The sequence below is a fragment of the Arvicanthis niloticus genome, chromosome 13 (genome assembly GCF_011762505.2).
Source record: "Arvicanthis niloticus isolate mArvNil1 chromosome 13, mArvNil1.pat.X, whole genome shotgun sequence".
Taxonomy (NCBI): Eukaryota; Metazoa; Chordata; class Mammalia; order Rodentia; family Muridae; genus Arvicanthis; species Arvicanthis niloticus.
In genome coordinates, this window is record NC_047670.1 from 40,877,957 (window position 1) to 40,895,606 (window position 17,650).

General features: G+C 42.5%; 1 protein-coding gene across 3 annotated transcripts in view; it reads right to left on the reverse strand.

Moving 5' to 3' along the window:
* The window catches only part of Adcy8 (adenylate cyclase 8), a 215,879-nt gene that overhangs the window by 110,956 nt on the left and 87,273 nt on the right, over positions 1 to 17,650 (reverse strand). For all 3 annotated transcript variants that reach the window (XM_034516539.2, XM_034516538.2, XM_034516537.2), the window contains exons 4-6: positions 15,506 to 15,636; positions 10,654 to 10,765; positions 3,141 to 3,268 (exon numbers count right to left, since the gene is read on the reverse strand). In XM_034516539.2, the coding sequence (XP_034372430.1) occupies positions 3,141 to 3,268; positions 10,654 to 10,765; positions 15,506 to 15,636 (371 nt within the window). The remainder of the gene's footprint in view (positions 1 to 3,140; positions 3,269 to 10,653; positions 10,766 to 15,505; positions 15,637 to 17,650) is intronic.

A 17,650-nucleotide genomic window follows, 5' to 3' on the forward strand; every position in this document is an offset into this window, starting at 1 on the left:
GTGTCTTATCCTAAGGAAGTAAAAGTGGTTCTTAATAAAGGAACAGAAGAGAATGCCCTCGAATCATTTCAACTTATCTAAGTTTCACTTCACATTGTCCAAATCCAAAGCTCCACAAAGGCCTTAAACTGGCCATTAAAAGGGCCAGGGAGAAGGTTCTCTGCAGAAAGAGACATGAGAGTGAACTGAGCATGCTCCATTTCTCTATGATGCTGTCTCTACAGCATGTCTTCAGCTTAAGATCAAAATAGAAGTTCTTATGGAATGTTGGCCGTATGTTTTATTATTTGAGTGTAAGGTTTGTGTAGGTATAAGTCATAGACTTCCAGTACTGATAGAGACTTTAGGGATATCTTCTCTGGCTTCTTTGCTTTATGAATAAACCCAAGTGGTCATGCTGAGTGAAGGCTTAGAGAAAATGCATTCACAACTGGGTTTCCAGGGTTTTGCAGAAGTCTCACTCATGGAAAAGCTTAATAAACATTTGCTTACAGAATTACTGGTTTGCTGACAGGATAAGCACCACATATCTGCTTAATTGTGGAGATCTCTGGTTTCCTGGGTATCTGTCTCATTGCTTCTTAAGACCCATTAAAACATCAGAATTGATCCTCGTTTAAATGCCAAGAGCCTCAAGTGTCCAAATGAACAGTTAATTCACCAAAGTCTGACCTAAAGGAAACTTTAGGTTTGAGCCTATAGCTCATCTGTCCATTCTTTAATGGAGGGAACTTTTACGCTACAGTAGATGGAGAACAATGGCGTTGGCATTGGCAGTCTCTCTGCCTGTGAAGACTCCAGTTTCTGTCATGAAAATCACAGCAAACATTATCTGCTTCTATTTTACCTCATGACCCCTTGATACCTCTTCTTAAGATTATAGGAACGTTAAAAAATTAAAAAGATTGATCATGATGTGAACTGTTAAAATTTTTACTTGATATTCAAAGACTGGGGGAGAAAGTCAGATGGGACTAAAAGCAAGTGGCAATTGTATAATTTTATTATTTGAACAAAGGCTTTATTTTTAGTTATGTGTATATGTGTGTATGTCCATGTGTCTATGTCTATGTGTGTATGTATGTCTGTGTTCATGTGTGTGTTTGCATGTGCCTGTGTGTGTCTATAGTTGTATGTGCTGGGGGGACATGTTGTGCACATACATACAAATATCTGTAAAGGGCAGAAAAGTTTGTTAGATCCTCTGGAGCTGGAACTACAGGCAATTGTGAGCAGTCCACTATGAGTGCTATGAGAACTGAACTTGGGTCCTCAACAAGAATAGTTTGCACTCATAACCACTGAGCCGTCTCCCAGACCTTCAAACAATTTTCTTACTGTGTAATAAATGGCATGACCCTCACTGAAGGTAAGTTTCTACTATGATGGACACGTGGTCTGTTCTGATGGAAAGATACTGAAGAGACTTAGATAAATTCTAATTTCTAGTTTCTTTTCTACTCACTGGCATATCAATATGGTACCTTTCATGGAGTCCCAGATGTATACAGAAGTCTTCTACAGAATTTATAGATCTATTTCTACCACTGAGCTGGCCAGCCTAGGAGCTAGGGCAGTGAACTACTCCTGCAGGGCTAGAGAGTATGGCCAGATAATGGAATGATATTGGATATGGCATCAAGGAGTGATAAGTACTTGGACATTTTTACTCCTGGTCCTCAAACCCCTTCCTTTTTAAATGAAAGAGTGAAAATATAACATTGCCCAGAAAAGGTAGGAATACCATAATTTGGTCTAAAGTCATCCAGACCCGAGACTTCTGCATCTCTCCTGATTGTCCATGTCCTTGTGTTCCTGCACCTGGTGTGGTTGGCTCCTGTTGCTCTTTAGTGGAAGATATATTCCATCAGGTAAAAATCCTATTCCTTTGTGTGCACAGTTCAGCAGAAAGGCCTGCAGCCCACAAACAGCACAAAGACTGGTCATCTTTGTCATTTAACTTATTCTTGGAAATAGTGCCCTTGTCACCAGGAGCATATCAAAGCATTTGTTTTTAAAATAAAATATTCATTTCAAAGGGAAATTTCATGCCAGATTTTGGGAGAATATGAATTTCTAACTCCTTTCCTTTGAGGAAATAAAGTTGTCTATGTAGTCTCTTATGTTGATCCAAGTGGGACATATCAGCAAGAAGTACTAAGCTTTGGAGTTAGGTTTTGACAAACTCTCTCTTTATACTGTCTTTGCTTGGACTACTCGAATTCCACCTTGAAAACCCTATCTTCCTAAGTGCAATGGTATTTTAGGGCCTGCTGTACATTTACTGTAACATTTGAGTTCCATTCAAACACACACGCACACACACACACACACACACACACACACACACACACACACCTTTTTCCACCTCTCTCTTTCCAATATTGTTCAAGAATGTACTATTTACAGGTTCCGTAACCATGGTGGAATCTCAGTGGGAATTTTGACAGGGATGAGCTTTTGTCCCAAGGTCATACAGTTTAACTCTAGAATCTTCCAACCCTCATATTTCTTCTTTTGATTAGAACACTGGAGAAGTGTGTTGACAAAAGCTGAAAGTAGTTGCATCACACACAAAAAGCCAATACTTAGCTGACATTAAGGTACAGTTGTATCAAGGTCCTGTGGGCTCTGGCTTTTACCCATTGATGACCATTGTAGCTCATCTTGATTTGTACACATGCCTATCTTCTTTTCAGAGCTCCACACTCTACCTCCATCATCCTGCTGATGTCTATGCAGAAGATACTCCAAATGACATCTTAGATACCTTCACCTTGGACATCTTCTCCATGATAGCAATTAGATCAACAGGTCTTAACCTCCCCAAATCCTGTCTTTTACTCACAGAGCTTATGGTACTGCACTGAAATTGCATGTGCCGTGTCTACCTTACCTGCTCTGCTCTCCAAAGAGAGAGTTTGCTCACTGTGATGTTCTCATTTGTGATTTAGAGTTCCTGTACACCTGACAGAAAGTGGAGTGTGATAATAAGACAAGGAGAGCAGCTTGTATGGGAGAATCAGCAGATATGCAAGACATTAACCACATTCCAAAATTTTCAGCAAAAGATAAATGAGGCCGTGTATCTTCTCCCACACACTGAGCCCTCAAGTACTACGGAGACAATTACAACTTACCTGATAGTTTTGATCATGCTGAGGCCCATTTCAACACAGCAATGAGCATGGTCCTGGCGGGGCTCAGGCAGTCCAGACACACAGTAATAGCAGTCCCCCAGGATTTTAATTCGAAGACAGTGATGTTCCTGAAAGGAACAGAGTGGTAGGGAGAGGACCATGTCATCAGGAGGACCAGATTATCAGACTGCTCAAGAAAAGATGCAAATGGGTCTGTAGAGATGGGTCAGTGGCTAAAGGCTAGGCACACAACCAAAAATATAAGAAAAGATGCAAATGGAGTCAAGCGCTCTGTGCCTCAAAGTCAGAAACCCCCAACTTTAGAACATGCTTTTACAGTTTCTGTAGTTTCGATCTGAAATGTCCTGCAAAGCCCTGGGTAGTAAATTCTTAAATTTACTTGGGTCGTAAAAGCTTGGTGCTTTGTGAGGTGGTGGGAACTTGAAGAGGAATGGCATATGTGGGGGATGTGAGAGTGAACCTAGTGGAGGAAGAAGCGGGATGCAGAGCCAGATGCCATGGTCTCCTGTGCCTGCTTGAGGAATCCTGATTGGGCTGTACACACAGCCCAGAGATCTAAAGGGGCTACTAGCAAACTGGTGAGACAGAACAAAGGACTCAAGCACAGAGTGATGTGCTTCCTCTGTCTTCACGGACATCCCTGCTGGGCAATCTACTCCCCCTCCCTACAGAGTCAACAAATTAGATTCATCAGGTCAGCCAGTGCAATGCCTCCTTTGGCCCTTGATTATGTAACTGAAACCTTATTGGCTACAAAATTGTATATGAGTTTTGTACTGAATAACAAAAGTTAGATCTACACCCTGATGCTGGTCTCCGGGGTCTGAAATCTCTATGGGCTTCATCTTCACTCTTCTCTCCCCCCTGCCCCATTTCTCCGTCCTGGGTCTGACAGCTGGCACCCAAAAGATGTAGTCAATCATTTTCTAGTCCCTGGGTAGATGTACTGCTGATATGGGACCATTTTACCATGTGATCTTTCTGCTCTGAGACTCTATGAAGTTAGTGGTTTGCGATCTCATCACAGGTCAAAGCAGTAGGGCCAAACAATCATTGTTTGATACTGAGGCAAAATAAGTATTTCCCATATGAATTAATCAGTCACCTCTGGTATTGTGTTACAATACGAGTAACTACATGACATGGTTTCTTTAGAGGAATGGTTTGAGCTGAGTATCCAATGACAGGCCTTCTAGGACTGAGCCATAGAGAGCTATGATTTCCTTGGTAGGGGGCTATCTTTGGAAAAAAATGGTCTCAGGGCTAGAGAAAGGAGTTGTAAATAGAAATGGTCTCACTGAGCGGGAAGCTCAGTAGACACCCTTAAAATACCAAGATGAAAAGCACTGTGCAGACTTCCTAATGTAAGCAGTTTGGTAACTATTGAATACACATTGAAAAACAGTCGGGCAGAACTTGATTCTGATGCTTCTCTGACTGGGTCAGATTTTCAGAACCTTCCCAACCACCCAAGTGGGCACAGAGACATCCTATAGGTTTCAGTGTTATGCATACCCGACTTTTCTATGCTTTTAGGAGCTTGGGGTTTCTGTCTATTGGCTGTTCAACTAAGTTATTATTTTTTTTATAAGAGAACTATTGATTAAGTATGATCAGAAAGAGGAAACTGGGGTCTTTTATTTTCTCCTAGAATCTCTAGAGTACAACAGTTTAGAATGAACCTAGAGATTACCTTGCCCACTAGTGTTAGTGTTTAGGCTTGTGAGACCACAGGACCATTATTAAAAACCAACTTCTTTCTTTCTTTCTTTCTTTCTTTCTTTCTTTCTTTCTTTCTTTCTTTCTTTCTTTCTCAAAATTTGTTAAGGAACTATTTTTTTAAAAAAATCTGTCAATAACTACCAAAAAACAATAATGAAAATTCTATTAGCTTGAGGCCTTTTCATGAAACAAAACTTTCAAAAATGTACTCAAGAACTAAAAAAAAAAAAAAAAAATTCTTTAGCAAACACCTCAAACACCAATGGAAGTGCTATCATGCAGGTATGGTGTCCAACACCTGTAATCCTAGCACTCAAGAGGTAGAGGAAGGAAAATCAGGAGTTCAAGGTCAGCTTTGACTGCATACTGAATTTTCGAATAGCATGAGGGCAAATTAGACCACACCTCAGAAAGCCAGAGGAATGAGGAAGAAGAGGAAGAGGAGGGATAAAGGGGGAGGAGGAGGAGGGGGAGGAGGAGGAGGGGGAGGAGAAGGAGGGGAGGAGGGGGAGGAGGAGGAGGATGAGGGAAGGAGGAGGAGGAGGAGGGGAGGAGGGGGAGGAGGAGGGGAGGAGGGGGAGGAGGAGGGGAGGAGGGGGAGGAGGAGGGGAGGAGGGGGAGGAGGAGGAGAAGGGGAGGAGGGGGAGGAGGGGGAGGAGGAGGAGAAGGAGGGGAGGAGGGGGAGGAGGAGGAGGAGGGGAGGAGGTGCTCTACTAGCCCTATTCCTCTGAAAGAGCAAGGATTTTCAAGACTTCAAAACTAGAAAGATTTACTCTTAAAGAAAATACCTAAATGAATTCAGCATAACAGAGTCACACAATGCTGCTCTTACCTTGGTTACCACACTTTTTCTCCTCTCACGCCCTTGAGCTAAAATTTCTCTGTTTGAAAGTCTAGGCTTTGTACTTGAGAGAAAAGACACAGTATTTGTTTTATGAGTCTGGTTTGTTTTGTTTAACATAATGATCTCCAGTCCCATCCACTTTTCCTTCCAAATGTCATGTTTCCCTATCATTTACAACAGAATAAATTTCCACTGTATATCTCTGTCTCTCTGTCTCTCTGTTTCTCTCCCTCTCTCTGTCTCTGTCTCTCTGTCTCCCTCTCTTCATGTTAATTTATAGGACATAAATTTAATCAGGAGATAAGGAAAGAGATACATCACTTTAGCCTTCTAATTTAATATATTTAAATAATAAATGTATACTAATATATAAATATATAGTTAGGAGAGAGAGAGAGAGAGAGAGAGAGAGAGAGAGAGAGAGAGAATAATACATGTCTAAACCTGTATGACTGCCGGGTTTGCTAGCTTCATTGCTTCATATAACATCCTGGAAACACTGATAAGTAAATTTTAGTTCTCTATATATGACAAGGACAAAAGAATCTACCTTGTCCTTAATGTGTAACAGAGGACACGTGACCACCCCTTAGCAGTGTCAATGACAGCTGATGCTTAGGAGTGGCCTTCTCTGGATCCAACCTGCTGCTGCCTATCTTTCACTTTGGGCCTCACACAAATAAGTGTCACCTCTGCTTTACAGACAGCAAAGGCACGGGATGAAACACACAGAGAAGCCCCTAGGTCACCGATGCAGTCTTCAGCACTACAGGTGTACTACTCACTGACTCCAGGTCTGTGATATTCCCACAAACACTGAAGCCTAAAGTGTCCTTGGACACCCATTTTCCATCAGGTATCCAGTGCCTTGGGAGCTCAGTCTCCTCGCCAAGCTCTCCTTAAAGTGCAGGTGCATAGGTACCTATATGCTCTGGCCTTCATGATCTTTAGCCATAAATTTATCACACTATATTTGGAGGTATCAAGCTTGATTTTTCCCTATATAATGTCGTGGCACAATATCCTCCTATGTTAGTTCATGGAGATGCCATCTCATTAGAAATTGATCAGCTCTCTATGGTGTTGTGTTTCTTATTGTTTAAAAATTGATATTGCTCCCCCCCTTTGACAGAAGTTTAAAAAAATACCTTAAGATTTTTAATGATATCATTGGTATTACACTATAACATCCCTTTTCCAGGGTAGTGTGTACATACTTATATTCATTTTGTCTTCTGTTGAAAAGCTAGGTAAGGGGCTTGTTGTTTTAAAAGATCAGACACTAGAATTGCCAAGTTTTGTCAGTGGTCCAAGCACTCTAAGCTGAGCAGCCTGAACCCTATGGACACTGTAGAAAGCACACTAAATGGAACTGAATTTCATGGGCAACTTGAATGGAATATTTTCATTTCAATATCAATGCAGTGAAAGAATGATGGGTTCTCTCTGATGTTTCTGTGATTTAAATCCTCAAAAAATATCAACAAAAGGCAACTAGAGTCTTATCAGACTCCAAAAGACACAATTCCCTTTTATATAACAGCGGACCCCAGAACAGCTCAGCTGATCTAGAGACTTGCCTAAATGGAGGACAAAGTCAATGGGAAGTTCCCTCATTTCAAAGCAAGTGGAATAATTTTCACTGGTGGAGTTTGTGGAACTCTCCGAAGAAGGTATTTCAGCCCTTGAGGCTGAGGTGCTGGAAGGGGAAACACGAATGGCTGGAAGTTACGAACCATGAATGTTAGTGTATATGTTTAATGAACCTCAGCTGAGACACCACATGTATTATTTAATTTATCCATTTTGATTTTGATAGGAAATGGAGACTCAAGAGAGACGATCTACCAAGGAGCATCCAAACCAAACCTATACCACCATGCTTAAAGGCATCCTGCATGACCAGAGATACGTTAGAGTCCTGTCCTCTTTTCCCTACTATGCTTGAGGTTAGAAGTAAGGAGCCCCAGCTGGTCTGGGTGTGAGTCATAAATCCTTACCTGTGAATAGTTCTGGATAGTTTATATTTTTGACACTTGGTCACTCTGTGAATAAGGTGGGAACGCAAGGTCTGCCTTGCAGGTTAGTGGTGATAACGCCATGATATAATCTGAGGAAAAAGAATTCTCCCACCAGGAAAAGCACTCAGCACTAGTGGTTTATGAATGTTTAATATTATTACCAAAATTGCCAAGTTCACTCCATGATACTCATCTGAGTGTGTGTGTGTGTTGATTTTTGAGTATGTCCACGCATGTGGAGGCCAGAGGTCAAGCTTTAATGCCTTCCTTAGTTTTCTCATCTCTCTCTCTCTCTCTCTCTCTCTCTCTCTCTCTCTCTCTCTCATTTATATCTCTATCTCATCTATATCTCTACACACACACACACACAGAGACAGAGAGACAGAGAGACAGAGAGACAGAGAGACAGAGAGACAGAGAGACAGAGAGTGAGTCTCTCAGTGAGCCTTGAACTCAACAATTCATTAAGGGATGCTGGCCAGCAAGCTCCAAAGAGCTACCTGCCTGTTTCCTCAGTGCTTGGATTGTAAGTGCACACTATTGTTCCTAGCTTTTTAATGTGAGTGCTGGGGACTAAACTCAGGTCCTTATGCCTCAGCACTTTATCAGCTGAGCCATCGTCCTAGCCCCAGTTTTTTAAAAACTCATTTAATCAGACGATGCATGTCTCAGATAGCAGTCTCTGGCTTCCCACACCCTGGGTAACTGGCCAGCTGTATTTCCCCTCTTTGCCTCCTCTCTTCCACTACATATAAAATCACCAGGGTGAGAAGCCAAGGCTATGAAACCAAGTTCACACTTCTTTGAATGCTGCACCTTTACCTCAAATCCCTGTTCCTCCTTTATTCTTGAAGCTCACTCGTGACTGGCCTCTCTCATACCCTTGATGCTCCTGCAGCCTCATGCCTCTCAGACCCTCCCAAGCAAGCAGGCTGCTTTCACACTTGCCTTTTCAGTGTGTCTCATCCTAAAAGCCTTTGCCTAATCTGGAGCCCTCATCTCTGGATGCTGCTAGGTCACTAGGCCGTTCCTAATCTTGTTATTTCTTCCCTTTGCCTACTGTGATGCCCATGTTTATCTGAAGCACATTGCTGCAGTATTATGGATTTACCTTTTTTTCTCCTTGCCAGAATGGGGGTTCCTGGGGGAAGGCCTTGGTTCTCTCCCTAGGTTTGTATTGTGCTCAGATATAGCAAATAATAAATGGTTGAATAAGTTAGATTAAGTTCAACTCTGTGTTCTCTCTCTCTCTCTCTCTCTCTCTCTCTCTCTCTCTCTCTCTCTCTCTCTCTGTGTTGGGGGTGGGGGGAGATGGGGGTGATTTCTCTGAGATAAGAAAATGACTTTGATCCCATCTTTTCATTCTTACTGGAGACTATCTTTACTTTTCTTCTTGTCTTTGAGGAAAAAAAAAAACTACAAATCATATTAGAAAAGAGAATAAGAATTTGTAACTTACACCAGCCATCACTGGTTCAATGATAAAAGGAAATGGCATATGTATATTTCCCCCTAAGTGCCAGGAACCAGGTAAATTCAGCCCTCTTCCTAGGAGGAGATTTCAGTTTCCTATCTATTAGTTGTCTAGTAGCATCCACTAAGAGTTTAGGCTCCTCTCTTCCCACTTTTACCTCCTGCCTTGTACTTTCCCATACCACAAGTTCTCCACTTTGCTATTTGGCCTCTCAATCATGTACAAGACTTTCCCTTTTGGCAAACATGTGTAGTCATTGCAACCACCATGAACAAGATACAAAGCACCATGCCACTCCCTTATGCACCCTGCTGTGACGGCTTCTTTGATAGCAACTTACCACCCCACCCTAGTGTACCTTGTATCTCCTATCTGCTTTTTGTTTGCCATTTTGTCTTTTATAGAATGGCTTATAGGCCCCCACATCCCCACTTCTTACATCTACCATCTTTCCCATGGCACACTATGCTTGGACTTCATTACGGCTGTGGCATTTGTTTCACTGCTCACAGCATTGCATCAATCACATTTGTTTATTTTACCCTGAGAATTAGCCTCACTAATCACCCTTGTATTCCCAACTACACTTATCTTTAAGAAAAGAGATAGGCATTCATCATTCTCCTGCTCCCGACATGTAGGGGGCACGACAGTATTTAATGGCTGCTCAGATGCAGCCAAGACAAGATCTCCCTTAGAATGTGACAGCCTTAAATCTGGAATGCTACCAGTGAATTTGTATTTGACACAGTGTGATTCAATTCCCACCATGGCTCAAGAAGTCAGTAGTGCTCTGGATACTTCACAAAGCTGGGACTTGAATTACTCCTATTTGAACTCTAAGCCGCTCTGATGCAGGGCTACAATGTATTCCTCTGTCATTTGTGTAGATCTAGGAGTACCAGTCTGTGTTTGGATAGTAGATGCCCATCTTGTTGCCTCTATTTTCTAACCTAGCTGTGATTAAGGGAGCTGGAGAATAAAGGTATTGTCTTACTGGCTAAAATACAGCTCTCAAGGTAGGTCAATCAAAACAGTGATGGGGTTGCTCAGAGCATCACTGGTTCTTGCAAACAGGTTAATTCACTGCAGATGGCTGGTGCTGGCTAGGAAACTGCAGGCAGCCAGCTCTGCATACCACTAGCTCTGAGCCTGCAGCTGGATGGCACCTGGCCTGGTGAAGGGAGAGTGGAAAGCAGACAGAAAAGACCGGGTTTGTAATCACTCCACCAGCTGTCTTTCATGGGAAAAATCAATCTGATAAATAAGCAATATTGGCCTCCAGAGTGTGAGAGGGTCAGGGGTCCATGCCCAGAGACAGGATGCAGCATGGTAATGGCGCTGGCAATGAAGGCTGAATCGTTTCCTCCCTAATTCCACATGCAGGCCCTCACTTCTGCAAGGACTAGAATGGAATTAAATGCAACTCACATGGGCCAGCCGGTCAAATCTGGCAAAGAGTTCGTTCAGCATCCTGACCAGCTCCTGAGCAGACAAGGTCGTAGAGAGGTTGGTAAATCCTTTGACATCTGCAAAAAGAATACTAAACAACAGGGAAAGAGAAGATGGGGAAAGGTGGATTAATATTTCCCTCCATTCTGGGAGACATAAAAACACCGTTCAAATAAATCAGCTATGTCTGTAGCTCTCTGCCATGGATGTTAAAAGGAACACCTCAGTGTTTAATGAAAAGGGTCAACTTAGAAATCAGGAAGGATAAAAGGACAGCTGGAACTGGTGACCTCCTGATCCTGTGTGGTAAAGCACCTTCAAGAGGTCTTTAGTAGGAGAGCCATTTGCGATGATACTTTGTGATTTATCTCTGTGTTTCATAAAGCACAATAACACGGATGTCACTAACACAGAACAATACAGGCCCAGGTGGGAAAAGGACACAGAGCCTCTTCATTCCCTGAACACTCTCGGATGTGTTCTACCCTTCCTGCTGGACAGCTAAAACTACATTTACCCCAGAATGATGAGCTAAGGTAGCAACACTGAGGGACCTTGGCAGAATTAGCTAAAACCACTCTTATTTGTAAGGATTTCAGTGATGTGAAGTCTTACTCGATGCATACAGCGTTGAACAAGGAATGGGTAGAGTCCTCCAAAGCTTTGTATAAGCCAGGCACTGCATGACCACCATCTTGGTCAATCTGCCCTGCTATCTGGTGGGACCAGCACTGCTGTCTCCAGGCTGGTGACATGCAACAGAGCTGGTACTATCATTAGAAGTCAGTGTCCTACTCATCTGGCCGTGCTGTTTCAGGACTTCAGAATGCAAGGATGGGTGCTAAACAGGACATCGGATTTGATTATTGCTAGTGTTTCACCCTTTGCGAAAGGTCCAGAAATGTTTTATGCCTCATGGCTCTGCACAGTCTTGTGCTTCTCCCTGGGAGTGACTGGTCCTTTCTATTAAAATCCTACATGCTCTTCATAACCTTACTCATGTGCTATTAACAAACATTTATAGGGTCCTCTCCATTTGACGTAACCCATCTCCAATCAGACCAATCTCCAGTGTCTTACCAATTCTGTGCTCCCCCCACTCCATGACACTTAACAACAGCGCACTGGCACATGGTTCAGTGGGCTATGAAACAAGACAAAAGTCACGTCTGGGTTCTCCTTGCTAAGAACATAGTTGGCTTTAGTACATGTTTTCTCAACCAAATCAGCACAACTACTCAAAATGAAGTCCTCCTTTTTCAGGGTGTGTTTTGCTGTAAATGGAGACCCTTAGATCTCTAGGGGACCCACAGTCACATATCTGCTCCAGCAAGGGTCTTGGATGAATAATCATGGGCACTGATGATGTAGAGGCTCCTGCTTCAGTCACTGGCTGCAATAAGGGATTGATGATTGACAGAAGCAGCCTGCCATTTGTGATTCTGTTTCATCCAGGTGCTGGACTCAAGGGTCGAAAGGTTTCTTCCCTCAGGACATAAATTCAGAATCTCCCAATAGGTATAACTGTGCCCTTTACCACCAGTAGGAGTCGAGAGTCATACAACATAAAATGAAACTTGGAAATGTTCAGGGGATAAATTTTAGGCATCAGTCATCAAAGAAACACTGAAATTAAAGCAACAGTAGGGAAGGGAGAACAAACAAGGCAGGTTGCTATGAAGAGGGTGACAAGATTAGAAATAATTTCAAAAATGCTTCTAATGCCACTGCGGATGGCTTTGGGGGTTGGGGAGGGGGTGGAGCAGCCGGTCTGGCTTTGTTCTCAGACACTGGCTAAGAAAAATCCTCCTCTGCTTTCCTTCTTTCTGGTCTTATTTTAGCACCTCCTAGCAGGCAGGTGGCCTCCTAGCAGGCAGGTGGGAGAGGCCCCTCTGCCACCAGTGAACTTCATCCTCCCAGCACCAGGGGCCCCTGGCTCAGGTACCTCACTGCTGCCTCCTGGAGAGGAGCAAGTCCTAGGGGCTATGATTGATGCTCACAAAATTCTCAGAAACTGCTTCTATTACCTAGAAGCACGGAGAACACAGAGCAGGAAGGCCACATGCTCATTGAGTGTGGTGTGAACTCCTGGAAAAGAGACCCCATGAGATTTGTTAATAATAAACTGGCGGGGTAGAGATCACATGGACCACAGAGCGGAGCGAAAAATGATTAGCATAGAATGGAGGCCAAGAACATTTGATGAACTCGGGAGCCAGAGTAGAACGCCCTACATGTGTAGGCGTATCCTTTTTCTTTTTAAAGGTAGTTTTTCATTTCTCCTTTTCTTCACAGTGATAGGCCCTTTCATATGTTATGTATTTTATTACTTATATTAACTCCTAGCAACACTTGTGAACATTCTGTGTCCGGGGCTGAGGGCACACATTTCAGTCCACTGTCCTGCAGAGAGCATAGCTCTCACTCTGGCCTTTAGCAGCGATAGCAGCAACACTTACTTGGATGCTACAGTTTGCCAAGCAGATCTTTGGGAAAAGCAACCTCTGTGAGGGGGGTGTGTGTGTGTGTGTGTGTATACAAATATATAAATATATGTGTATATATATATGATCCATAATACACATTTATCCATAAAACATTTTTTTATTTGCTTATTATTTTCTAATATTCATCTAATTTCTGCTCTGTCTGGGCCTGCCTTGATTGTCAAGCTACTTTTCCACCAGGGAAATACAGTGGGAAATTTGTTATCATATGTACATCTTGAAGTTCATCCTTACCTAGAGCAGACCAGACTTCATGTCTTTGCTTTTGAAATTCAGCTAACTCCTGTCTCAGGTAGGGCCAAAAGGAACCGTCTGTTCCAGACAAGCTTCTCTACACCATACCCCATCCTCTACTTCCTTGATCCTGATTTATCTCCAAAAAATACACCATCAATTATAATCCTTTGCACACTGGGTAATAAACCTCCCCACTGTGTTAGGTAATAGATACTGTGATCTAGAAGCAGTATTGATGGACTCTTTTTTTTTTTTTTTGAGAGATAAAGTTCTGTGTGGGTGTACCTCTCACTGGGGTTACCTTTTGCAAATTTCTGCTTGGCAAACTCCAGTATCTAAATCATGGTGGCTTCTATCACTGCTAAAGACCTGTCAGAATTGTGTTCTCTGCAGGGCAGTGCACCAAAATGTGTGTCCTCAATGCAGGCAGATAGTGCACATGGATGCTCCTAGGCGGTGCTACTGCTTGTCACCAAAGCTGAGAAGAAAGGGACTTAGTGTGTGTGTGAGTGTGGGTGAGTGTGTGTGAGTGTGTGAGTGTGTATGTGTGTGTATGTGTATGAGTGTGTGTATATGTGTATGTGAGTATGTGTATATGTGTGTGTATGTGTATGTGAGTGTGTGTGTGAGTGTGTTTATGTGTGTGAGTGTGTGTGTATGTGTGTGCATGTGTGTGTGTGTGTGTGTGTGTGTGTGTGTGTGTGTGTGTGTGTGTGTGTGTGTGTGTGCCTGTGTGGCTGTTTCATTTTGGGAGCTCATCAATACAATGATTTGTATCCAGTGCTGGGAAATCTTGCCTTATGAGATTTGGTAGGAGGGATATGCAATTCTATCATGCAAGCAGAAAATGTCAGATGCTAGCTTTTCTGGCTTTTCTAGAAAATGACTAGGCTTAGCCAATTGTATACATTTGCCTCTGGCCTTAACTTAAGATGCAAAAAAAAAAAAAAGCCAGAGGAACAGAAAATGGATGAAGCAGAGACAGCAAAGTCCCACATCTGCTGAGGGATTGTGGCACTCTATGTGTCAGGACTATGGTTTTTCCCAGAAGAAGTGGTCTAAGCAGAGACCATTGCAGTGGCCCCTACATGGACAAGTGTATTCATATGATTTAGAGCTAATTTTCTGCCTTTGTGACCTTTCTTTATTCCAGTCTATCCCCCAAGTCTGCTTTTCTACCCTTCCCCAGCTAGTCTGTGAGCTGCAGTGTAGCCTCTAAGTGTATTTTTGATTCACCCAGGACTGATTGTTTGCAACTAGGAAGTGCAATCTGAAACAATCTGCAATATACCTGATACTCAAGTGGATTTTTAAACCTATGTTGTGTATATGTATCTTCACGCATGTAATCTACAGAAAAACTCTGCAAGATAGCTGCTAAATCATCTGTTTTACAGACAGAGACTGAAATTGGAGTAAATGAATTATTCAAGGCCGCATACAAGGAAAAGTCAAAATTAAGAACTAAATTAAGGTCTTCATTACAATGGATTTCAGAATCTGCCACACAGTATTATGCTGATCACAAAAAGGGTACTAACAGCCAGGTGGACTGATGGATGGATGGATGGCTATATAGACAGGTGGATGAACAGGTGGACTGGTAGATGGATGAGTATTTGGACGAGTGAACAGATAAACAGCTGGGTCGAATGTAAGAATGTATGTGTGTATGGTTGCTTACAAACATATGTTTATAATGAAAAAGAAGCTGCATCTTTCTTTATGTTGATCTCACACATTGTCTGAGGGATGTATGGAGGAGATTATGTAATTATAACTAATGCCTCCAGGATGAATTTTTTTTATCATCTCCTAAAAGGCTTTTGGACTTAAAATACAGCAAATTAACTTTAAAGAATCCTTGAAATAAATCAATCAGCAAAAATAATAAAAATTTTCAGCATTCTTCTCTGTGCTCAAACTGGAAATGTGAATGTCTCTGATGAATTGTCACTCCTTAATTCATTAATCAGGTACACAAAGGACTACACCACATCTGGCACTCAAAGCAGAGTGACTAGAGAGATAGGCACATATGCATTACTGATCCTCTGGAGACCAGGGTAGGGTGTCAGGGTCCTTACCTGACATTCTCATAGCGATGGATGTAGATGCGGTGGAACTGATGCTGCAGGTGCTCATCCTCCACGTTGGTCATGTCATTGATCATTTCCAGCACGACAAACCTGGGGAGTACAGACAGCACAAGCCGCTCCTAGGAGAAGGAAGAAGGACAGCTTGTTAGGCTGAACTGTGAGACTGACATGGGTTGGGAATAGAGGTATAGAAGACCAAAGCCTTTCAGATTGCTGGAAGAATTGCTAGTTTCATATCCTTCCATGACCATGCAAGTGTCTGTTGAGTACTGATGGGTGTGGCACCTACTGAAGTGATGTTTACAGTCTAGTAACAAATTAAGAGATACCACATGTCCCACACCCAGAGACACTGGTACACATTGACGAAATGTGAAGAGTCACATGGAAGAGCAGAAGGTCATCAAAGAATGAGATGGCTGATGATGTGATTCAAATCAGGGGCAATGGATGACTTTCCCTTGGAATGATGGGAGACCTAGTATTTGTGATGAGCCATTCTTTCTAGAAATTATAAATAGTCAATGCACATGCTCTTCCATTTAATTGAGGGTGTGAGTGAAAGGTGGCAAACAAAGAGAGGAGGTTGTAACAAGCAAGAAAAGACACATAGACTGATCTTACAGCACCAGATGCTTATATTTAACTCTAATGATAACTAGAAGGAACTCAGTGGTACTAAGTGGAACAGTGACAGAAACCTAGTTGCAAGTTAAAATACTTCTCTGCCCCTTTTGGGTGATAAACTGTTTGTGGAATTAAGGAAAGAGACAGAGGGTTCAGTAGAGGAAGCTCCCACAATGCTTGTGGTGGGAACTTGTTCTAGGTAAAAAGATTCACAGGACTGGCAGAGGGAAAGAGAGTCTCACTGAGATGGGTGGATTCCAAGTCTGGTTGATGGGAAGAACCTGCTTCAGGTATGAAACCAGGGCAATTCCCTGGTAACTTATGAGGGACCAATTCATTAAATGCATCCCTTGACCATTTTACACATCTATACAATGCTCTGGTTATGCTCACCCAACTCTTCTTTGACCTCCCTTCCTTCCTATCACCTCCTACTCTTCCCTATACGTCCTTTTGTTTTGTTCTGTTTGAGTCCCACTAAGTTTATCCAGGGCTGTGGGTTTGGAACTATCCATTGAGACCTAGCAGGCTCAGCCATGGGTACATATGAAACAAAACATGACTTTTCCTTCTTTGGAATCTACCAGTAGCCAATAGCTCTGTGATTAACTGTTGACAGGCTCAGGACTGTGAGGATCCGGTATAGGCTACCACAGAGGCACCAACTCTGTCAAAAAGAGAAATGAAGATACATGCAGTTCGCAAATGGAGGCCTGGCATTTGATGTCATACAAGTCCACGCTAATAGTGATTACTGTTATAGAGAAAAGAAAGCTCCTCTTAACTAAATAGCAACAAAAACTAAATCCTCAAACATCCGTGTGTGGTGAAATCCAGACAAGTGTCTGGATTCTGATTCACAGACGGAGACAGATACATTCTAATCACTATTTTTAGTGCCGCTATATGACTCTTAAGTATTGTCGTTTACTACAAGAGTCTAAACGCAATGCTGCGCAAAGCACTCATCAAATGTACTAATTGCATAAGCTGCACAGCCAGGATGCAATTCTTATCCTTCTACTCCCTGCTGGGATTCTTACAGGATGGGAGGACGTCTTTGCCTTCCGAGTCTTAAGGAGGTATTGCATGATGTTCTCAACAAGAAGTAGAGATGCAGCATTACACAAGCTATGTGATCTGTGCCTCAGATCCCTGACTTGTCCAGGGGTAATATCACCGTCTATTTTGTGGGGTCGCTGTGCTAATTAATGAAGTGGAATTTGCAAAGACCTAGCACTCTTTCCTTCTCTCTACTCTAATTAACTCTGCCCCACATAAAAGGGCTTTATTAACGAAGTGACCACAGAGTGCTACATAATGACACTTCTCTCTCTCTTGAAAGCTGTCCCATGGTGATTCTGAGAGGTGTACTTTTTTTTTTTTGAAAATGCCCCTACATCGTGCCTTTTTCATGTTCTCTAATGCTATTTATCAACTTCTCAGGTGCTTATGGCCTTGTTCATACAATTGATGCTGAATAGGAGTAGGTGTTAATCATGGCTG